Source organism: Pectinophora gossypiella, chromosome 9 (genome assembly GCF_024362695.1).
Source record: "Pectinophora gossypiella chromosome 9, ilPecGoss1.1, whole genome shotgun sequence".
NCBI lineage: Eukaryota > Metazoa > Arthropoda > Insecta > Lepidoptera > Gelechiidae > Pectinophora > Pectinophora gossypiella.
Window position 1 is genome coordinate 7,474,139 of NC_065412.1, and position 24,647 is coordinate 7,498,785.

The 24,647-nt window shown below is 39.2% G+C and overlaps 3 protein-coding genes across 5 annotated transcripts in view; 2 read left to right on the forward strand and 1 right to left on the reverse strand.

Annotated features, from left to right (window-relative positions):
* LOC126369539 (venom allergen 3-like) overlaps positions 1 to 24,647 on the forward strand; it is a 139,842-nt gene that overhangs the window by 20,026 nt on the left and 95,169 nt on the right. The window lies entirely within an intron of this gene.
* On the forward strand, positions 2,136 to 7,955 carry LOC126369515 (putative serine protease K12H4.7). Its single transcript, XM_050013984.1, has 10 exons — positions 2,136 to 2,199; positions 2,522 to 2,728; positions 3,431 to 3,615; positions 3,692 to 3,924; positions 4,316 to 4,454; positions 5,197 to 5,342; positions 5,699 to 5,830; positions 6,083 to 6,221; positions 6,819 to 6,992; positions 7,692 to 7,955. Exons 1-10 carry the CDS (start codon positions 2,197 to 2,199, stop codon positions 7,798 to 7,800), a joined length of 1,467 nt encoding a protein of 488 aa, XP_049869941.1. The 5' UTR covers positions 2,136 to 2,196; the 3' UTR covers positions 7,801 to 7,955.
* On the reverse strand, positions 7,923 to 18,944 carry LOC126369523 (S-adenosylmethionine synthase). Of its 2 annotated transcripts, none has more exons than XM_050014004.1 (11): positions 18,788 to 18,944; positions 17,867 to 18,199; positions 17,442 to 17,519; positions 17,234 to 17,356; positions 16,967 to 17,079; positions 15,832 to 15,975; positions 15,124 to 15,210; positions 13,489 to 13,620; positions 10,518 to 10,700; positions 9,779 to 9,912; positions 7,923 to 9,100 (listed from the first exon to the last, which is right to left on the reverse strand). In XM_050014004.1, exons 2-11 carry the CDS (start codon positions 17,979 to 17,981, stop codon positions 8,995 to 8,997), a joined length of 1,215 nt encoding a protein of 404 aa, XP_049869961.1. In that variant the 5' UTR covers positions 17,982 to 18,199; positions 18,788 to 18,944; the 3' UTR covers positions 7,923 to 8,994. The 2 variants fall into 2 exon arrangements, with proteins under 2 accessions (XP_049869961.1, XP_049869960.1); XM_050014003.1 differs by lacking the exon at positions 16,967 to 17,079 and adding an exon at positions 16,580 to 16,692 and having other exon boundaries at positions 18,788 to 18,943.

Here is a 24,647-nt window from a genome sequence, read left to right on the forward strand (position 1 = left end):
AGAGTTAACGACAAGGTCTTTCGCTATGATTTAAACGCCAAAAAATAGTACCGAAATAGTACTCACCCCCTGCAAAATACCGAAATGAGTACTTCAAGGGTTCCAAAGTTATAAAGGCAGTTCTTTGATCCCGCTAGCTTGACGTTTTGAAAATACCTATTATCTAGGGAACGCTTGCATACTTCAGTTTGTAACTAATGTCAATAAACTCGTATGAAATAGTACTCCCTACCATTATAATTTGGACCTGATTCTCTTTGTAGAAATGTGTCAAAAAGTCATTATAACCTATGTCATACATTTATCAAGACAGGTACAGTCTCGAACAAAATTATTACACATGCTCAAGAAGAATGTTGTCAGATTTTAGTATTTTTTCCCCATTTTTGGGTATAAATTGGTGAAGTGCCAGGGTTGTCAGATGAAAGTAATATCATTGTTGAAACTCTTTGAGTTATTCTACAAATACTGCAAATTGTTTATTAACAAACACTTCGATCCGTAACAAATTGAACATGAAGGTATAAATTATAAAATAAAACAGCAGATTAAAAATGTATTATGATGTATTAAAATCACAGATTGTTTTCAATAAGAACTAGACCCATGCAGCCATTTTTTATTAAAATTATTGCATATGGGTGTATGCAATAGCAATTTTTTGTAATAGCAACACTCTGAAGTACAAAGAAATGGTAGGGTAGACCTCCAAAATGGCAATACTGGCGATGGCAATACTTACGAATAAATTGTGAGGTTATATAATTGTCTACGTGACTGTATCAACAACAAATGTATGGCATAGGTTATGATGCTTTTTTAACATATTTCTACAAAGAGAATCGGATCAAAATTTTGATGGTAGGAAGTACTATTTCATACGAGTTTATTGACATTAGTTACATACTGAAGTATGCAAGCGTTCCCCAGATAATAGGTATTTTCAAAACGTCAAGCTAGCGGGATCAAAGAACTGCCTTTATAACTTTGGAACCGTTGAAGTACTCATTTCGGTATTTTGCAGGGGGTGAGTACTATTTCGGTACTATTTTTTGGTGTTTAAATCATAGCGAAAGACCTTGTCGTTAACTCTCGCCAAATTTCGCTCACCGTCAAGCTAGCAAGTGCAATAAAACATGGCTATAAATCCAGAACCGTGATGGTACTAATTTTTTTACAACAGGTACTATTTTTTTCAATAAGAGTACTATTTTTTGGTATGGTCAAATTATTTTTTCGTGCCCATTTTTATTTTGAGGCCGCTAGCTTGACGCACACCTGATTTGACTAGTTGAAACTACCCTATTCTAAAGGCAAAAAATACACTTCCACCTACATTTTTACGCACGTGTTATTCATGAATAAGTATGACAAATTTTAATCCCAAGTATTCATTTTTTTTATCGTAGTACCTAATCCAACAGATAATAAATTAATTAAGCTTAAGAATAAATCATATTCACTGATTAGACATAGTGCCATGTCTTGTCATGTCCTTTTATAGATCACGTGGGTAACGTTGTGATCTATAAAAAAGAGTTAAGTAATTCAAATGAAAAGTAAATAAATCAATGATAGAATCGTTATACTTTGGGAAGTGGACATTTATTGACATAGTTGATACACCAGAACCTGACACCAGGGTTGATGGGGTTGGTAATCCACCTCACAATCCATACGTATACGATAGAAGATACTTGATACATGTATCACTCGTGATTCATGATCGTCATTGCTAACAAGGTAGGCCACCAGTGAAAAGCTAGAACATACACTTACAGCCACACATGCTTAATGTCCTGTGATGAATTAGGGTGGAAGAAATTGCTGAACAATAAAGACGTCTATTTCGGTTATGTTGTCCATTTGTAACTCAGTATAATGTTGTGTTATTAGGATTACACTCTTTTACTTAGAGGTATTAAAATAACCGTCTAATAGGTCTTACCGATAAGTTTTCTCCTGGTTGCCTGAGGTTCTATACCGCCTCATTGGGGATAACGGGCGCTCAAGTTTATTATAAGTACCGGCATTAAATATTCGTCATGACCTTAATTCCTAATCGATCAGCAATGATACAAAATGCCTGATTGAAGATAACAGCGATATATTGTAAATTCTTAGATAACATTAATCAGTATACCTACCCTGTTTAGCTATGAAATAACGTGTGTCAATAGTTTTTTTTATTTGAAGATGGTAAGTTATTTTTATAACAAACATTATAGAAGGAAAAATTGAAGGGAAGAGAGGAAGGGGTAGACCTAGGAGAACATTTATGAAACAAATAAAAGAGAAGGTGCAGGTCGTGTCGTATCGGGACTTTAAGGTTTTGGCGGGCAGAAGAGGGGAATGGCGATTACTCTACCGACAAGAGCGCAGCTCTTAAATAGAGAGAAGTTATTTTTATTGTCAAATTACTTAGTTATTTAATGTCTTATGTACCGAGGCATTTTTTGACTGAAAGACCAGGAAAGAACTTGCACTAAAATTACACTTGTTTATCCGTTTTTGTTGTTAGTTTCAGCTACTACTGTTGTGCCTGGCGTGCGCGGCGTTATCATGGGCAGAACTGACTCCCACTACCCGCATCGTGGAGCCTCCGCTAAGAGTAGACTTGCAACCTCCAGAAGAGTACCAGAATCTCCCCACCAGGAATGTCAACACACTTTGGATAACCATGCCCACCGACCACTTCGACCCTCAGAATCCGGACACTTTTAAAATGGTAAAGTACTTGACATTATTTTCCGTCATCTACCGGCTTCGTTGGGTGCTTATTACTTATTACCTTATGTTGTACTGGAAGTGAATAAAAACTGATTAGAATCCGGTCTTGCAAAAAAACCGACAGAGGGATCAATCCCTCTGGCCTGAAACCATAGGTAAACTAGTAGACTCAATCGTACTCGCTTTTAAGGCACTTAATAAATAATAGTCGTTTTGTCTAGATTCCATACTGTTTAACGTTAATTATATAAACGGACAATAGTAAATTAAATGTTTTTTTTTTTCACTTCATAGATTACACATTCATTCGCCAGCACATAAGGCCCTATCTCACTACGACTGTCCACTGTCGCGCCCACGGAATAGTAGAAAAAGATTGGAAGGGCTAAGTGAGCGCGAAACGTGCGCTATCGTAGTTATCCGTTTGCAGGAGTAGTAAGTAGTAAAAAAGAGCGGGGTTGAACCGGCGACAGCGGTTTTCATACAAAATGCGCGTTCTAACGCGTCACGCCTTTCTATCTTCTTTCTTCTATTCCGTGGTCGCGCCACCAACAAGACACCATCCATAACACCATAATCCATTTTGTAAGTTACTGGTTACTTGGGATCCTACGCAACCCATTAAGGATCACAAACGTAAGTTTAATTATATATGAACATATCGGCTCATGTAATTTAAACAAAAAACCGTTTTCAACAGCGTTTCATGATAAACGAGCAATTTTTCGGCGGTGATGGCTCCCCGATTTTCATCATGGTTGGAGGGGAATGGACTATTGCTACAGGCTGGCTTTTAACTGGTAACATGTTCGAGATGGCCCGGGAGAACAACGGGTATTTGGTGTACACTGAACATCGGTACTATGGGCAGACGCTACCGTACGAGTAAGTTGTAATGAACAGTCACACAATTATAAAAAAAAGAGTTAAAATAAATTAATTTTACCTTTAAAACTTGCAGAGAATTTACAGCAGAGACGTTACGCTTCCTGAACGTGGACCAGGCGTTGGCAGATCTCGCTTACTTCATCCACGAGATGAAAAAGCAACCGAGGTTCGCGAACAGCAAAGTGATCCTGTATGGAGGCTCGTATGCCGGCAATATGGCGCTGTGGTTTAAACAGAGATACCCGCACCTTGTTGAGGGGGTGGTAGCGTCCAGCGGACCTATCAAAGGACAAGTCGACTTCACGGGTGAGATCAGTCGTATTTGATTAGGATTACACAAAAAGACGAAATGCAACAAAGACAGAAGAGGCAAATTATAATTTACTGAAAGCGAATGAAAAACAAATCGCGTTCAGCTGGTTATCTTCCCGGGCATAGCGTAAAACCGACAGAGGAATTGAGTCCTTTTGAAACATTGCTTCAAGACGTAGTCACCGGAATGGGTAACGAAAACCTCGCTTGAGAGGTATAATCCTTTTTTAAAGATTAGACTTCTAACTTCTAGGTACCGGCGACTTGGCCGTAGTTTAGCTGCTTAGCTAACGCTATCCAAGACATCTATAAATAAATCACATGAAAAACCCTTAACAACTAGAGGCACAGAGCAATATCTTAATCCACGTTTTGTTTTGTCCAGGATACTTGGAGACAGTTCACGATGCGTTCCTCTCGGAGGGTGGCCAGCAGTGCATTAACATCATCAAGCAAGGCATCGACGACACCATGGCAGCTATGCAGAGCGAATCGGGCAGGAGACAAATGGAGTCCGCTTACAGGTTATAAATAAAGTATAAAATTTATTACACATAGATCTCTCTACTGTTATTTTGGAAGCCAAAATCAGGTAGTTAACACACCCTGTTCTAATTAGGTAAATAACAAGAAAATAGAAAGGATGCCTTATTTGCTGTCAATAAACACTACAAAGTTCAAGTAAACTGGAAAGGTTGCTATATTTCTTAATGATATTGTTCATACTTATATACCTATATTTAATTTAATTTATCTGTAACTCAGTAACATTTAAACTTAATAGTGTTTCTAACAATTAGTGACATCCAGTCACTGAAGTCAGAAATAAATTATTATTATCCCTTTAGTCTTCTTGTATCGTGTGGGTTGATGAGGTTGGTACTCCACCTGGTGTCAGGGTTACTATTGAGCCGCCAAAGGCCCCTGACATGGCTCATGTAACGACTGCTTACTTGGATCAGTAAGTAATAACTGTGACCAACGGCTTAACGTGCCTTCCGAAGCACGTATCATCTTACTTTCGGACAATCTGGTGATCAGCCAGGAATATCGTAACCAAACTAGGGACCACAAAGTAATTTTTGTGATATGTCCCCACCGGGAATCGAACCTGGGACCTCCGGATCGGGAGCTCAACGCTCAACCACTGGACTACGGAGGTCGTTACATTACAGCAACGATTAGCGGTTTATGCGTACGTACGTATTCTGTAATTTTAGTTTTATTTTCTACTACACTATTAAAGTCTTGACTTTTGAATTATAGACTGTGTGGACCGCTCGATTACGACCATCCCTACGAACTGGGCTACTTCTCTGGGCTCATCTCTTGGACATTCTCCTCATCTGTGCAGACAGCCAGACCTGGCAACCTCCTGGCCATTTGCAACGCCTTCACAACTGATTTCTTCGGTAAGTTCTTGACGACTTTTTTATAGCTGAACTTAAAATTAACCTTTAATTATTTTATGCACCCCTATACAAAAAAACGTGTAAGAAAAACCAGAAAGGTTTATTCGTACACATAGAGAACTTGTAAAGCTGGTGATTTTTTGTAATGTTTTAAGGCTAAAACAGTCACACAGTAAGTCAGTTCACGCAAAAATCTTCCAAGGTATGCGCCCCGTAAACAAACTTAGGGATGCCTTACTCTTGTGCTATGTAAGTGATGCGCTGAGTGTTTAGCTTTGTTGATCGGAGTGGAAAAAACGGTTATAGTATGCATAGATGAAGATTTAAAAACAATATATTTTGTTACTTCTGCACAGGTGTGACGCCCATGCAGAAGATCGGTGGATACGTCGCCTTCACTCGCCAGCTCAACCCCACTAGCTGCTGGGGCTTAAGCTACGATGCCTACGTAGACAACTACAGAAACCCGTCGGCACTAACGATGAATTGTAAGTCGACATACATGAAATTCTATCATACCCCGCACCATGCAGCTTACATATTGCGCCCGATGTTAAGATTGAGCTAACAAATTGGCTTATTTCTTTGGTCGCATGTTGCGGGTTTAGAAATTTTGATGCACTTTGCAGCAGACAAAATTATTTGACAGTTTAAAACTACAACTACGGTTGATTGAAGGAAGCCCTGTGCCTAGTAATGGAGTGTATAGTGTGTTAATGTACATTTTCGTGTGGTTTCAGCCAAGGCGTGGTACTACCAAACTTGTACAGAGTACGGATACTACCAGACGGCGCCCCGCATTGGCACAGCATTCGACAGCTTGATCTACCTATCCGTGGATTTCTACGTCGACCTGTGCAAACAAGTCTTCGATCCCAGGTTTGTTTTACATGTTAACTAAAAATTTATCCGACTTCCTGCCGATTAACATTGATCTGATTATGCCCCCTTTTATTCATACGAAATGATGAGACAAAAAGACAAGCAGTTTTGTCTACACTCTTATAAGTTTATATAACTAATCCCATTGAGTTTAAATTTTTGAACAAGTGTTATTTTACATTACAGTTTAAAATTAAACCAAGTTTGACGCTTATATGTATCAATATAGAGCTAATACAAGGTATAGGTATTTTTGTTTTTTATGTAAATATTGACACCACTTTCAATTTCATTATTTATTATGTTATTCTTTAGAATATACATAAACACTACTATGGCATTAAGTTTGACGCTAATAGCTATTATCGTTTTTCTACAAAGTAAGAAAAAAACGACATTGAAAAAAATCGCACTATATTATCAGTTCCCATTGATAACTACAAAATCGCTAAACCATATCTTGCACGATTAGTTTCGGTATGTTTTATAGTTAGTAGTATAGAAGTGCGTGAACGCTATGGCATCTTTTAATTGTAGGAACAACGGGTAATGGTCTTAAGTCTCTGTCATGAAATAATATGATTGTCCCGCCAGATTCGACGAGGCGTTCGTGCGCGACGCAGTGGATCGCGTGAACCTGATCTTCGGCGGACTGGAGCCCTCGGTGAACAACACTATAAACATACACGGCATTGTAGACCCGTGGCACGCACTCGGCGTACACGACCGGGATCTGTCAGAGACCTCGCCTACTATCACCGTGCCTAGGTAAGTATTTTCCTGTTTAGTCTTATACCGTTACTTAACATCATTCAACATCATCATCTCCCTATCATTATCCCGTTTTTCACAGGGTCCGCTTACTTAACCTGAAGATTTGACAGGTCCAGTTTTTTACAGAAGCGACTGCCTGTCTGACCTTCAAACCTACGAAGGAATAACCAGCCCAATACAGGTTAGGTCACATACCTCCGAAAATGCGCTTCTCGGGAATGTGCATTTCCTCGCGATATTTTCCTTCGCCGCTGAGCACTTGATAATCATTTATCTAAACATGAATTCGTAAAAATATTCGACAATCATTGGTTTATGCCTGTGCTGGGTTCGAACCTGCGACCTCAAAGTGAGAGGCAAGCGTTCTGCCCACTAAGCTACCACGACTTAACATCATTATGAAAATAATTGTTATCCAAGCTATGTAGGGCGTTTTGCCCAAGCGTTTGTAAGAGAACAAGTTTGTGAACGTAGATGAGCGGCATCGTATAGGAATCGACCAATCACATTGAACGAAAGATCAGACTCCTCTTTTGCGTGTTGTGATTAGTCAATTCCGTGCGTCTCCGCTCCGCTTCAGTGGGACGCCCGTGCGTGCGTAGCGTGAGAAAATTTAGTAACCACCATGTCTCTTGCAAAATGAATGACCCTTTAAAGAATTCTGTAGAAATGTATACTTTTGTATTGTTGCAGAGCGTCTCATTGTTTTGACATGCAGTCGTGGCTGACTACCGACACGATTCTCATGACGCAAGCGCAGCAGAGGGCACGCAGACTCGTTGCAGACTGGCTTAGACCTTAAATTGTATTATACATAGCTTTTATAAAGCCTGACCAGAATGTAAGCGATCACAGTGCACTCATGATTTTTATATCTCGTCAGGCTTTACAATATCAGGACATTATAAAAAAATAAAAGAAACATTTTGTTCCCGATAATGTGGCGGGAGAACACGATTTATTAGTTTTAAATTCCACAATCTGACAAATCGATAATCCACAGTACGTTAATTGCAAACTTTAATCGGTCCAAACAGATCAAAATATAGTCACGAATACTTACTAACCGCGCTACGAAATAGTTAAAACGCTAATCCCTAATGTCATAAATGTACGGTTAGCATTTCGCCTAATTATGTCTACCGGCGAATTCTATCTGTAAGGTGAATTAAATGCACAGTGCACTACTGCCCTGGAGGAATCGGTGTGTTTTCAAAATGGCTCTTTTCCACGTCATTCCTTTTCAGAAACACAACACAAATTGTGCTGCGCGGGAGACGGCTCCATAAATGTCTAAAAAATCTATTCATTTATAGCACTAGGAGGCAGTACACTGATACTTAAATGTAATAAATACAGCTATATGTCGGCTTAAACAAAATGTAACCGGGGACCGCCTCTCCACGCAGCACTACATTTGCAGTGAGCGAGTGTGAGCGAGACAGATGTCTGCGTCTCGCCTGCACTCGCTCCACTGTGACGCACCCAGGGAAGTAGTCTACTCTACTGACAATATTACTTACGTTGTAAAGCTCACAATGAATGAACATTCGAGACTGGCAGTCCATCATTTAAGTCAGTTCAAATATCATAATTCTCAAGCAATAAAATATGAAGTCACTGGATAGTTCATGTTATAGTTTCAATACCTACTTTACAATAAAATTACAAAATACATCACAAAATTCATCAACTTAAAAATGTAAACTTAAACGATAGGACTGCCGTATATACCCCTGAACTAACTCAAATTCAGTAATGACGGCACCTTGTTATACCTATGTGTCTAATATCTAGTGAATACTTAATATTATATCGAATCTCGTGGATGTAGCCGCCGAGTCTGACTGGCGGGTACAGCGCAGAGGTTCGAGAACATAAACCGTGTAAACAGCGACGCGAGGACTCGCCCGCGTTCTCGCTACATAGACACACCTAGATAAGTGTTTATATACTGGTGGAATATTTACAATGTTCTAAAAGCTCACGACCGAAGTCATTCTACGACCAGCGGCTTCGGGCTCTCCCACGGGAAGCCCTCTCGCCCGAAGTGGCCGTATGTACTCGTCTTCTGGTAGATTGGTGCTCTGAGGTTCAACTCCCTGAAAACATACAAATATTATATAAATATATTGGGGCGCGAATTTATGTATCTCTAGCAGCTTAGTAACAGATAATTCATAAGGCAGTCACCAATAAGTGGTTTGCTTAAGCGCATTACCCCGTCCGGGGCCGATGCATCAAGGTCGCGGTCTCGGGCATCGGGATCGTACTGGCCATAAGGGCTTATTACACCTACCTGTCCGACAGGCTAGATGCGTCAAGGTCACGGGTGGTTACCATGGCTACTCTCCACCAACTCCCGTTTGCGGTTCAGATCGTGTAGTCTAAAAGCAAATCGGCGGGGCGTAACCATGGTAACCCGTGAGCTTCACGCATCTAGCCTGTCGGACAGGTGTAATAAACTCTATACACCTTATACTTTGTCTTAGACACCCGATGCCCCAGCCCGAGCCCACGCCCTTTACGCATCGGGACAAGTGGATTGGGTAGTGTAATAAGCACTTTAGTAAAATAAGTTAGAAAAGATGATTTGTACTAATTGATATCATTACGAGTTATGAGGAAGGTATCTCTTCGGCGATGCAGTTGGTAAAACCTTATCTAAGTGGCTGCTAGTTGTCTTTGATTACTTGTGCCTTTGCCCACCGCATTAGGGTTAACAGGCGTGAATTTATGTAGTATGTATGTGTATGTATAAGTGTAAAAATGATGCTAACTTGACGATTTTGCCCGGCCGGAGGTCGAAGTTCTTCTTAACGATGGCAAGTAGCTCCTGTTGGGTCTTGTGCGAGGTTCCGTAGTCGAACACCGTGATGGATAGCGGCTCCGCCACGCCGATGGCGTATGCAACCTGAAATGATACAACAAATTATACTACCTACTAAATAGTTAACATAACATAACAAATACTTAATTGCACAAACAGGAAAAAAGAAAATACAAAACAAAAGAGAAATAGAGTTACTGTGCCTTCTTTTTTATTTTCTATTTTTTTACTTTTATCGTAAATTTGCCGCATATGGCATTAACTACTTGGCCGGAACCGTGGCTCGTCTGCTGAGCAGGGAGTCAATAAAAACAAATTCAAAGATAAATTGTAAAATGCCTATCTACAAGAAACCAGTCTAAGACCAAACATTTTTCTATATGGCTAATTTTCCATTTTGAATTCCGAATTAAGTAATAATGAGTACGATGTTTGACAACTTTTATTGATGACGTCTCACAACGGAATGTCCATACGAATTCCATAGAAAATTTTCATTTTGACCAATAACTAGTTGCCTATCCAGATGTTACTTGGCAGTGTGGTATTGGGCCTTCAATATATTAAATATAAGAATATCATATCCACCCTGAGACTTAGTATTTAAAAATGTATTATATGTTTTCTTGGGGACTATGGTAAACGTGGGTTTGTCTAATATCTATATAATTATGTATGTTTATATTTACCTGGACCATGCAGCGGCGGCACAGGCCCGCCTTGACGAGCGACTTGGCCACCCAGCGCGCGGCGTAGGCGGCTGAGCGGTCCACTTTAGTGAAGTCTTTGCCGGAGAATGCTCCGCCTCCATGCGCGCCCCACCCGCCGTACGTGTCCACTATGATCTTGCGCCCTGTCAGGCCTGCGTCCGACTGGAAATATACAATTTTAGATGATTAATATTCTTTGATGGTTTGACTAGGATCTAGTTTTAAACTAGATTCAAACAAGTTGAAACAAGTAACAGGCGCCTGGCTCACGCGAGACGCGACGCCCTCCCGCGCCCATGCCGCCTGCCACCTGTACACCCGGCATTTGCCCTTGCGCTTTGAGTTTAGTACGCGTTGTGCCTTTGTATAAATTGTGTGACGCGGGGCGGAAGGCTTGGCGGGACACGCATCTAAGTTTTATCCAACAGGGATTGTCTGGACCTAGTTCTAGCCGGAATGATATCGGATAGACCTAGTTTTATCCAACAGGGAATGGCTGGACCTAGTTACAACTAGGTCCAGCCATTGCCGGCTACAGCCGGCATGATGAAGGCTAGACCTACTTTTACCCGAAAACAAACGGCTCGTACTAGGTTTAACCAAGAGTAAGTGGCTACACCTAGTTCTAACCGGCTAAAACTAGGTGTAGCCGCACTTCGGGTATTAGCCGTATCATATACACAGAAGACATCGAGATACGTACAGGGCAATCTAATCTAGGTACCCCTTCCTGATCTTTAATCCTATTTTCCGTCTCTAGATTACATTAAACCATACTAATATTATAAAGGGAAAAGTGTTGTTAGTCAGTCTTTCACAGCAAAACGGAGAGACGAATTGACGTGATTTTTAAGAGATATAGTTGAAGGGGTTTGTGAGGAGCTCGGTGGCGCAGCGGTAAACGCGCTCGGTCTGCGATTGTTGAAGTTAAGCAACTTTCGCAAAGGCCGGTCATAGGATGGGTGACCACAAATAAAAAGTTTTCATCTCGAGCTCCTCCGTGCTTCGGAATGCACGTTAAGCCGTTGGTCCCGGCTGCATTAGCAGTCGTTAATAACCATCAATCCGCACTGGGACCGCGTGATGGTTTAAGGCCCGATCTCCCTATCCATCCATAGGGAAGGCCCGTGCCCCAGCAGTGGAGACGTTAATGGGCTGACGATGAAGATAGTTGAAGGGACGGAGAGTGACAGGCTACTTTTTGTCTCTTTCTAAACCCCCCCCCCCCCCAAATTTCCTAAAATGGGGGTTGGGAGTTTGGATGGAGCCTTCTGCAATTTTCAAAGTAGAAAGTGAAAAATTGGTATGCGGAATTTTTGTGACTAACAAAAAATCGTGCATATTTTTTTTGGGAAATCTAACCCCAAGCCTTTCAAAGAGAGAGTGAAATTTTATATAGGTCATTTTTCAAAGTAGGAAGCTAAAAATTGGTACATTAGAAAAGGACAACGGTGTTACCCTGAATTTAACGCGAGCAAAGCCGCGGGCAAAAGCTAGTAATTACATACGAGATGACATGAGGTTATGCACAAAGCTATTTCGCCACATTTGAAGTGAAGTTAAACAAGATTAAAATAGATATCTGTTTTATGCATAGAATTTCTCTTAAATAAAGTAAAGATCAACTTTTCACCCTTTCAAATAAAGGAACCATCACATCAGCATCACGCGATTAGTCCAGAAGGGGTAGGCAGTGATGTATAGTATGCTGGTATAATAAAGTGTGTAATGGAGGGAGGACCCCAACACCCCTGACCCTGTTGATTACCTATTTATAAGAGTTATAATTATGACGAATGTTTAAAGTAACAAAAACAGACGATCTGGGTTAGCTAGCAATATTCGGTGCGTCATAGTAATGTTAATAGCAAACTTAGGACACAGGTAATTTAACGACTTCTATCAGTTGCCAAGCACAAGTAAAATGCAAATGACCATAAACGTGGATTCGTTACATCATGGTTAGGTTAAAAACAATAGTAGCAATTTCATGCTAAATTCTTAGGTTAATTGTCGTGTAAGGAGAGATCGATTTAACGGCGATTGGGGAAATTTATAGGTACACAATTCATTCAGAAATAACACAAACAATTTAAAAATAAAAAAAGCATTTTTTCTAAAGCATGTATATTCTAAGATTGGAAAAATAATTATTGGATATATTGGAAAAAATTATAAACGTTATAATCTGCGTCAGTATAGGTATATCATTTGTTTATATTATAGAAATCTGTTATGGTATGACGATTCGGGACTAATCATAATATTTGTAACTTAACACGCTTTGGGTAAAGATATCGCGAATTGCATCAGACACCAAGAGCAAAACATTGAAATATGCAAACCTAGTTATCGGAATTTATACTGATAGAAATATTTTTACGAGTCATTGTGTAATGTAATAACAGAATTTGTTTATATAACAAATATACATAATTAATACAAAGTAGATAATTTTACTAAGAGTTCGAATCAAATCAAATCAAATGCATTTATTGTATAACTATAAGTAAACAAATAGCAGGCCTTAAGCTAATAGTATAACATTCTCTATAGTTTGTTCGTTTTCGATTTTAAGGACTCGTTTAGATCCAACTGTGAGGCTTAATTTGGTCAGTTCGCATCAAATATGCCGTGACTGGTAAACAAAAATAGTTTAAAAGCTAAAACGGTATATGTACACCCGTGCTGTCTTTAATTTATTGGTGAAACAGTTTTCTTGGCTGGAATAAAATAACGACAGAGACGTTTTTACTATACACAACATAATATTATTGTATACCTATCTGTAGGTGGAACATAGAGAACTAACTGTAACATAAACCTGTAACACCAATTTTATGTACCTATGTTCAATGCAAATAAAGAATCTGAATCTAACACATACTGCATCGTCATTGTCTTGTTTAGACAACTAGTATGTAAGGATGAGGCTGGAGTGTGGTGTTACCTGAGGTCCTCCGATGATGAACAGGCCGCAAGGGTTGATGTGCACGACGGTTCTCTCGTCGAGGTACTGTGCGGGGATCACCTCCTTGATCACACGCTCTTTGATTTCCTCGCGGAGTGTCTCCAGTGTGATCTACACGTAAAACAGAAACAACAATTACAAATGTGCGTATTCGGGCGCATACAAACTTAACCTAGTTTTAGTTTGACAGCTCTTAAAATAGTGCTGTTCTTCACTTACAATAAGGGCAAGACAGAGATGCAGCTGGTATTAGTCCTATCAAATCAATTTGGTGCTTGCCCGAATCGATACTATTATCCTATTACTAAACCTATTAATAATAAATAATAATAATTGTTGAGACAATCCCTACGGCATGGTTACGTACGCGAACGGCACGACAAGTAACTTGCCGCGACGCGCCCGATATGGTGTCCACGCAAATCTCACAAGACAAATAGTACTTTCTAAGAGAAAATTAAATCGAAAAAAAAAAGGATTTCTAGCTAAGATGTAATTTTAACGATAAGTTGAAATCTATAACTGTAGACTTATCGGTATAACCATTACACAACCGGAAACCGGGACATCCTCGTGCCTCGTCCATGGGAAATCTATGTATCGTTATTAAACCGACGCCGGCGCCATCTATCTAAAATATCCCGGCTTGACAAGAGCTGCGGGTTAAAGTCCCGTCCAAGTATGTACTTTTCTCTGTGAGTTTCCCTAAGCACGAGTGAGTGCTATAAAAAATAAAAATCAATAGTACTTTCTTATACAAGGAAGATAATTACTCTACAAATATATAATTAAAAAAAAAGAAAGAAACAGCTACACTCGCGGTGTGGGGCTACTGTCACTATAATTACCTAATTGCCTATTACTACAAGTGCATGTGTAGACGAATAAATATGTACTTTATCACTATGCGCGAGAGCTTCGTAAGGACTGAAACAAGCTTGAGGTAATCGCCCATGGCCTATACTCAAGAAGCTCAACAGGAAAATATATTATCCTGCTATTAGTAAACCTATTGATTATGCATGCCAATCGTGAAAACCCACTAGAAGTAGGAAAATAAAAAAAAACATTTTTACAATCGGAAAATTCGTTCATAATTAAGTCTTTAACGATATTTAATATTTAAAAAGAAAATTACGTCAATAGGTAGCTCATATTTCCAATCTTTCTTATCTCAAGTCTACTTTTATAAATTGCTAGTTTAAATCTTGCATTAACATCCGAGTCATTAGGTTAGTTACGGAATGATATGCGAAGGTTTTCTCGATAAAAACGTTGCTCGTGCATAATACACGAAATTAATCGTATGCTTGGTTTAAGTCATAACATTAAATGACGGCAGTTGAAATATTATCACGAGGTAAGTAGAAATGGTAAAGTTCCACAAATGAACTTATAATTTATTGTTTGCCTAAATGTGGTGGTCAACAAAAAAGCCGCCTATTTTGCTTCTTTTCTCCATCTGTACTTGTCCCTATGTTGTATCATGTACATTGTACAATAAATAATGATGAATTAATAAATACATGCACAAATACGAAGGTATTTAACATTGCTGGATTTTTAGAGGGAGAGGATGAAAATAATGTACATTAAAAAGAAATGTCAAAATACCTTCTCAGAATGCTGGAGTGAGACGACGACTGTGTGCACCCTTTGCGGCACAGTGGCGCCGCCGGCGAAGATGTACTCGCAAGTCACCTGAAGCACACAAAAATCTACTTTATAGCATTTCACCATACTGAGCAAATTTTTATTGTGACGTCACTTGTAATTGCATTAGTCAGTAATAGGTGTACGCCATAGAAACAAACCTACTCAAACATTATTCTTTCAAATTAGGAGTGAAACGAGGTGATGAAATTGTATCGCAAGTTTTCAATAAAGACCAATTTATTTTCATTGTGTGGTCCAACTGAATATGACGTGTCAATTGACTTCTCAAGTGTCAGACATAGTGTCTTTATCACCTCCTGTCGCCTTGCATAAACATTTGCTGACAAAACGATACCACGACATGCGATCTTACACCACCATAATAATTGAATAAATTCAAAGCCACGATAGAATTTCACTTGGGAAGACAAAGAGTATTTGATAAGCTATCTATGTGATACAAATACCCACTGTTAATTTGATTAATGAGGAATTTCACTTGCAATTATTCTAATAAAGCCAAGGACAGGACAGAGACAATTGTCATGTAGGTTTATTCAATAATATATACCTACATAATATTTTTTTATAATTGTATATTTATTATGTTGAACTACAAAATACTATAACGATACAAAAATATTAGTAATTTGTAAACAAACATACCTGAGTTTTGGAGTCAGGACGAGCCCACCAGAACTCTCCGTTTCGTCGCAGCTCTGCGATTTTCTGGTTGAGTCGGTGTGCCAGAACCACTGTCAAGGGCATGCATTCTTCAGTCTCATCTGTCGCGTAACCGAACATCAAGCCCTGGGTAACACAATAGATATATGAACATTTTTATCAATGTCATTAATGAGGCGTTCATATTGCCATGCATTGGCTAACCCCATGTCGCAAACTGAATTATTCTTCATAATTCTAGAAGAAAAATAAATCCAAACCGTGCACAACACAATATTCAATGTGTAGAAATCATAGTAGTAAAGAAATCCCAATGCTGTATGACGCTTGTACGTTTCCTTCCTTGTAAGTAAATTATGAGTGATTAATGAATACTAAGAAATATGAATTTATACCTGATAAGTTAGAATTACAAACCAATGATTGTATTTTGTTGTTGATTCCAAAGTTCATACAACTGCTATTAAATGAATAGTTATTCTGTACCTATAAACTAAGCAGATGATAAATCTCTTAATTACACATACTGAATGCAATTTACCTATATCAGTTCACAACAAACCAAAGAACAATAATAAATTGTAACAAGTCTTACAAAATTAATAATTTTGATGATTAATTAATTAGTTAAACACTCAAATTAAACTGGCCTTCACAATGCTGTTTATGAAATTAAACCCCATTTGCAAAAAATATGAAGGGCCAGCGAAATACGCAGTGGATGTCATACCTGGTCTCCAGCCCCGACTTCATCCTCATTCCTGTTCTCATGCACTCCAGCAGCAATGTTGGGAGACTGTTGGTCCAGGGCCAGCATCACGCTGCAAGTCTTGTAGTCAAACCCTGGTCCCAACATGCTCATTAGTTACAGACATTAATATTAGGTTAATACCTATCACTAGTTTACTCCATGTTTTATGATATACCATCATGAAATATATGACTCATTTTTCGTTTGATAATAATGAAAAAATGAAACCCAAATGGAGAAAGAGAATTTTTCCCTATGTATTGCGTCCAAATCAAGTCATGCACTGTATGATCAGTATTTAAATTTAGTTTTTTAGTGTTTAAGCCCAGAAACTGTCCGTGCAGCAGGCTCTATTGGAATTGATACCTGATCGCCAGCCCCAATGTCAAGTTCCTCACGGGACACATGAACCCCGCCTGCTATATCCGGACTTTGTTCTTCAATAGCCACTAATAAATTTAGCGTTCTCCAATCAAAACCTAGGTGTGTTGAAACAATATTTATATTACTCGGAGGTCAAACTGCATTTAACTGACAGATCCGTCTAGTTTAAACATCTGGCAGACAGCCAGAGCAGTGAACATTTTCAATTATCCAACAGCATTCTCTGTAATTTAAATGCCCGACACTCACCTTTGGAAGAGTCGTCATAGCCAATGTGCTTCACAGTCTCCCTTACGACTTTTTGGTAATCAACATTTGCTTTAGAGGTGATCTCGCCGCACAAAAGGACCATCCCCGTTTTTGTCACGGTTTCTGTAGGAAATAACATCCATTATAAGATCTGCCAAGAGGCCCATGTCCATGCTATGACAATGAGTGTGGTCTGTGTGACACTCACCACATGCTACTTTTGCTTCAGGATCTTGTCTAAGGTGTGCGTCAAGGATAGCGTCACTGATTTGATCGCACATTTTGTCTGAAAGAAAATAAAAGCATTAAAACAGTTGCATTAACTTAGAAGCCAACTATTGGCTCATCATCACAATTTCATCAGTGTTTGGCTCAGACCACGTGTTGTGATTATTTTGACAAATCTAAAGACCGCTACCAGAATAATGATGTAATAAAACACAACACGGTCCCCATGATATACACAGTATACTAGAAATGTGCTCGAGTGGCCGACAGTTGCTATTACACATATAAATGCAGTTTTACTTGGAGCATGGCAATTTCTGTTTGTACTTTATCTGCGCACATGTCTGGGACGGCCATCTTTTGTATGGCAGTAATCCTGCTGCAGTTACAATGAGAAAAACTAACCTGGATGTCCCTCGCCGACAGATTCTGATGTAAACAAAAACACTGATCCATCTTCCATATCATAGCTGTGGCCATTTGTTTTTGCATATCCATTCATTTTTGAAGTCTCCGGCATTCTGAATTAGAGTTAGCTCACAAAAATAACACGATAGAAGCCCCCTAAATTAACACTGTGGAAAAGAGGTCGGTTCGAGTTCGCGCTGATATTTATAAGGTCGGAGAGACGTCACACCAGCGCCGATATCCACCAATCAGAAACAAGCGCTCGTTCTGCAGCTGACTTATCAGTGTTATGTTATTGGTGGAAATATATTGTTTTGGTTTTGATTGATCCTGAAAAGGATAGGCGCCAGTTTTAAAATTAAGGTAATGATAACTCATACCTACGAAAGCATCCAATTAATAATCCAGTTAATTTGTAACTAAATCGTAAAGTTACACAATGTATTTCAGAGAACATAGTGGATTCATAATAACGGCAACTAATATTGCAAAATAACAAATTACTAAAACTTTTGATCACAAATTAACTACGCTGACCGTAAGTTTCATGACAAATTCGTGACATAACTTGCAGTCAAAATAAGATCAAAATCTATGAACATTATATTCTCTTAAAATTATCTATGAAGAAAAGAGATCCAATATTCAACCAAAGAATTGGTTAAGCGTTTCCAAAGCTTCGCAAAAGCTGTATATGTTTCGTTTCGTCTCCTTTAGATGGATTGGATGGAATTTTACGTAACTCCATTTAGTTATTTTGTAACTGTTATCAATACAATATAAAAAACTAAAATAAACATAGTAATAAAGCGACATACGCATTAAACTTAATTGACATACTACCTATCTACCTACCCTAGATATGCAATTTAAATTGATACAATGAATTTGAATTTATGTGAGCGAAAAACAGTTTACCTTTTTTTATGAACGTTGAAAGGAATAAGTAGGATTCAATTTTCTTGTAATATTCACAAAGTAACAGATAAGTCCACTATGTTAGTCGAAATTCTGTAAAGGAATAATGCAGTTTACTGAGACCGGTGAGTTTATGTATGTGTCCACCCGCGACCGACTATGCGACAACTGAGAGAACTTCTAGTGTTGCTTTTTACTTAAAGGTTGATAACACCAATAATTAGTTATATTATAAGTTACAGCAAAATGCAACGTCATCCTTATCGCGTCTTTAATTCTGTAATGCGTATCGAGTTATGAATTTCATCACCATTATTGAAATTCCTTTTTGTATAGGTACGTATATCGTGACGCACGCACCATATTGGTACGAACTTCCAAATGTAAATAGCACCTTCCTCGTGAGGCAGCAAGAACTTTGTTAGGTCAGCTACATGAGCGTTCAGTCAATCACAGATTAGGTAAGTAATGCATTATACTGGTAAGCGCTTAACTAGCTACGTTGAATCAGTTCAGAAGAACCCCCATTCGATAGGTATCAAAATTTTCAAACTGATAATATGTGTACGGTTGTTTAATTGATTCTAGATCTAAGTAGGTAGGTAAAATATAATAAAACATTATTGGGGACCGATTCTTCTTAAATTTACTTTATTTCTTCCATTTAGTAGTACCACCAACCTACGCATCATTTTACCTACCACAAAATAAGAGTGAGATAATAACGTCACAAAATTAGATTGATATACATAATTGATGATAAACTTTTAACTTTTAAGATTACAGTAGCTACTAGGCTACTGAATGGTAATCAGTTATCGCGAATTCGCCACACTTCGTCACTAACATACATAACGCCTGACGCAACATCACGCAACAACGCAAAAGTTGACGGATTGATTCCTGTCACTTGCGGGTTATTAGGCTATGCTCATCTCTATAACAGGAGTTAGGCAGTGTCATAATCATAACTTCATAACACAAATAGGTAGGTATATAAATATATAATCATAGTTTACAATATTTGCTTGCTGAGTAAGTACTTCTTTTTTTTCCTTGACACCATGGTAGTCCAGTTGGAAAATGCTTTGAGTCTCAATGTGTGCTTCGAATCCAACACAGGCATCAACCAATGTTTTTTTTTTCTAATTTGTGTTTGGATCATAATTTATTATCATTAATTTGCTCAGCCTTCAAGGCGCCTGTGCTTCATCCAGTCGTTGACTTTTAGGCTCACGATCCGGCGGCGGTCCCTGTTACGAATCCCGGTGGAGACATATCATATCGTGATCCTTCGTTTGATTATCGGGCTGATACGAAGTTTGTCCACCCGATTTTCCGAAAGGAAGTACTTGCTTGTGTGTAAAAAAAAGTCTGATAAACTGTAGGTACAATAGCAGTTTTACCCGTGTCACCCGTAAATTGTATCAGCGTGTTCGGGATTAAATCAGTCATCATCTCCCTAGCGTTATTCCGTTTTTCATAGTGTTCGCTTACCTAACCTGAGGATTTGACAGGTCCAATTTTTTACAGACGTGACTGCTAGTTTGATCTGCCAACCCGCAAAGAGAAAACCGCAGGTTAGGTTAGGTCACATACCTCCGAAGCGGATTTCTCAGCAATATGGGTTCCATCACGACTTTTTCTTTCACCGCTGAGCATACATACATACATACATAAACTCACGCCCGTAATCCCTAATGGGGTGGGCAGAGCCACAAGTAATCAAAGACAACTTGCAGCCACTGTTGTTCACCGCTGAGCAATTGATACGTTTTTCGAATTCATAGACTAGTGCGGGGATTGGAGCTTGCGATTTCACACAGAGAGTCAAACGATCTTCGAACTGGGCTACCACGGTTGGATGATTAAATCTGTAGGTGTACCTACATATTAGAGCGTTTTACATTCTAGGATTTTCATTCTGGCTCAGCCTCTGCATGAAGCGACGATGCATCTTGATATTTTCCTGTTGTTAATGTTTGGCCAATCAGTTTTCCCCGTGGTCTAAACGTCTGATTTCCTTAACAGCGAAACGGAAAAATCTTAAAATACTTATGTAGGTAATTGTCCTGCAGAGAATTGCTAACTGTGCATATGTAATCTGTGATCCTTGAGCGTTGTCAGGGGCTTTTGGCGACTCAATAATAACCAAAGTTCATAAGACCAGTCGTTGATCTCATAACCGAAACGAAAAAAAAGAGCGATCCTTGATGTTATACCATGACCTGATAGCCATACCCATACATACATAAACTCACGCCTATTTCCCACCAGGGTAAGCAGAGCCTATATAATTCCATTTGCATAGCGCAGTTACTTTTATATGCGCAAATGTCAAATTGCAATAAGTATTGCTTTTTTTAGATGAATTGCGTCTATGTGGCCTTTTTAGCCCCCCTGTAACTACAGCATTCTTCAAGTATCGGCTCTTGCTGTTGTATTTCAAATCAAAGCATGTAGGTATCGATGGAACAGGTTAAAAGAAACCTAGCGCTGCGGTTATCGCTCTCCGGAGCTTATTGGAAAAATAAAATATATAACGAAGATACCTACCTACTTACTTACATAACAACACTGGAAACCAATGGCCGATAAAGGTGTTTTTATTGTTCGCTAAATACATACATACATACATACATAAACTCACGCCCGTAATCCCTAATGGGGTGGGCAGAGCCACAAGAAATCAAAGACAACTTGCAGCCACTGTTGATACGATGTCGTAAGCTGGATATGATAAACCTTATGGTGATAAGGGATCAGCCTATCGCCCATAACATTAGTCCATCATGTTAGAGGACACAATCCCTCTATCGGTTTTTACGACATGCCCGGGAAGACAAGCAGCTGAACGTGTTCTATGTTTTTTATTTGCTCCCAGAACAGCATAGAAGCACAATCCTATATACAGCTTCGCTAAATACAGTTGAACATTCAATTTTCTTATTGTTTTGACTGGAATGTGCATAATAAGATTGTAAACACGTGAGCTTGAGGGTGTTATGTTATTATTTAGGTGAGATCTATGGTTTTGAAGAGATGAGCAGTGTTGTATATATTTAAAACTTTGTAAAACAAAACGACTTTGACTTCTGCTTAAAACGAAACAGAGTGCATAAAATATTCTTTTCCATTCTATTATTTCAGTATCTGTAGAAAATCGTATTAAATAGACACCTACTTACTTTTATAATCGTATTAAAATCGATTTATATAGTGTAGGAAAGTAAGTCTTCTACGATCTCACCCCGTCGGGGTAAAATTAAAAATCGTTCAATATAGTTATAGAATAAGAAATACGTACTTACGTACTTTAGCAGTGAAGGCACTGCCAACTGAGCGGCGCGCGCTGCGGGGTGCAACAGGACTAGCGGCCTGAAAAATGTTACCAGTACCTTTTAAATTGGGCGACTCTTTGTCTTGCCCCTTTTTAGGGTTTCGAACTTTACTTACAGGATATTTTACGTTAGACCCCCACTCACCCTACCCCACGTCGTCGTCGGGATAACCTAAGCGGAGGGTATAACCCAATCACACTGTTAAATGCAAATCATCCCATGGCTGATTAAAATCGTTAATTTACATCTATATGAAAATTATCAGTTAGGAGGCCAGTAGTTTGACATTTTATTCCGCATTGTGATTATGCGCACACGCCATCTGCGGCTGATTCAGTTAAATATTACTTATGTAGTTATGTAGTCGTCAAATCCTGTAACAGGCCAGATTGTAATCGTCGCGGACATTTCATGATAGGTACGTCGCGTTTTCATGTTTAGCCACCAGCTAAATCGTTGAACGATAATCACGTGATGAAAGCTTAGCTACGCTTTAACGCATCGGTTATTTGATGTGGCTAAAGGGATTCAAAATGGAACGTTCCAAACCGTGTAATTTCTGTACCAAAAGGAAACATCGTGATCGGACGATCCAAATCATAAAAAAGCAAAACATTTTATGAAGTGCCAGGCTGATCACGATCTGGCTAATTCAGAGATCGGACTACGACATGTACAATTCTAAACAATAATCCGGTTTGAACAGCACTGCTATATCTACTCCAAGGGTTATAGGTTGCAGGCCACGCTTATCACCATATTAAGACTTATAAAAAGAAAACAAATTGCAATATTCGACAAAATTTCGCTATTTAAAAGCTGGTAAAAATATTTTGACACACGGTTATCTAATTGTTTTGAAATAGGAGGGTAGGTATTGATAAACTTGAAGATGACCTTTAAATCTCATAATTTGATCATCTATCTTATTTTTGTAGAGCTCTATGACAAATAATATATGGTAGAGTCCTGAAAAGGCCGATGAACCTTTTAAACAACGACGTGAATTGGAGATAGCTGGACTAAAACTCTTGACTGTGATTGTAGGTATCTTTACTAAATTGATGGTAGGTATACGTAAATTAGGTATTTATATAATTCAATGATATCTATCAGACAGGGAAACCACTATATGACTTGATCCCGGTTTGAATTGGAATACTTCGTATCCTGAGGAGCTCGGTGGCGCAGCGGTAAACGCGCTCGGTCTGCGATTGTTGAAGTTAAGCAACTTTCGTAAAGGCCGGTCATAGGATGGGTGACCACAAAAAAAAGATTTCATCTCGAGCTCCTCCGTGCTTCGGAAGGCACGTTAAGCCGTTGGTCCCGGCTGCATTAGCAGTCGTTAATAACCATCAATCCGCACTGGGCCCGCGTGATGGTTTAAGGCCCGATCTCCCTATCCATCCATAGGGAAGGCCCGTGCCCCAGCAGTGGGGACGTTAATGGGCTGATGATGATGACTTTGTATCCTATACGTTAAGTTAAAGTCTGTATGAACTTCCAACCCGAAGGGAAACCCAGCCCAGTACAGGTTAGGTCACGTACCTATATATTACGAGCATAGGGGTTTTCACACGATGTTATCCTTCCAAATATGTATTCGAAAACAAATTCGAATGTCATTGGTTTAAACCTGTGCTACTGGATTTGACCTGCGAACTGACAGTGAGAGTCAAGCGTTCTTCCAACTTGGCTACCTCTGCTCCATGGTTACATATGTATGTAACTATAGTATAGGCATTATGACATAAATCATTGATATTGTTCCAGAAAAAATCGCATTTACACGGGTTATAAGTATGATAAATAGCACTGTTTTCTGCTATTGACCTTAACCGAGTAGATAAGGAAAGGGCGTGATAGTGAACGTCTTCTAGACCGACACGTGCTTGGCTAATCTTTGTCTAAAAGCAAGAGTATTTTGCATAATAGTAATGTGTGCAATTTGAATTTATTATCATGCTCATCCCCTATTACCGTTAATATGTCGGGACCAATTGCTTAGATATACTTAGTACTTTTATTGCATATTTGCTTTTGCTGCATATTGTTAGATATAGTACTCATCCAGTACTATTTGGTCCCTCCATTTTGACTAATCATCCCCTGCAAATGCTTGGGCGTAGGTAAACGGGTAAATATCAAAATGTCAAGTTTGATGGCGAACTTTCATATTATTCCTCGAGGAACAAGTTACCTCGTAGCTAGAACTATCCTTTTTCATGTCGGAATCCAATTTTTCACGAAAAAATAATCCCAGTAGTAATAATAGTCCCACTGCTGGGCACAGGCCTCCCCTCAATCAACAGGAGGAGCATACTCCACCACGCTGCTCCAATGTGGGTTGGTGGAGGTGGACCAGGAAGGCGGCGACGGGCGCACTTGGTCGCGATCGACCGAGCGCCGGCGCCGCCTTAATGGGGACCTGTAGACGGTGGTCGGGAGACCGCCGTCCACAACATAGGTCTCGTGCTGTAGGGCTCCCCAAGTGTTCCGGGCAGCCCTCGGTGGAGGGG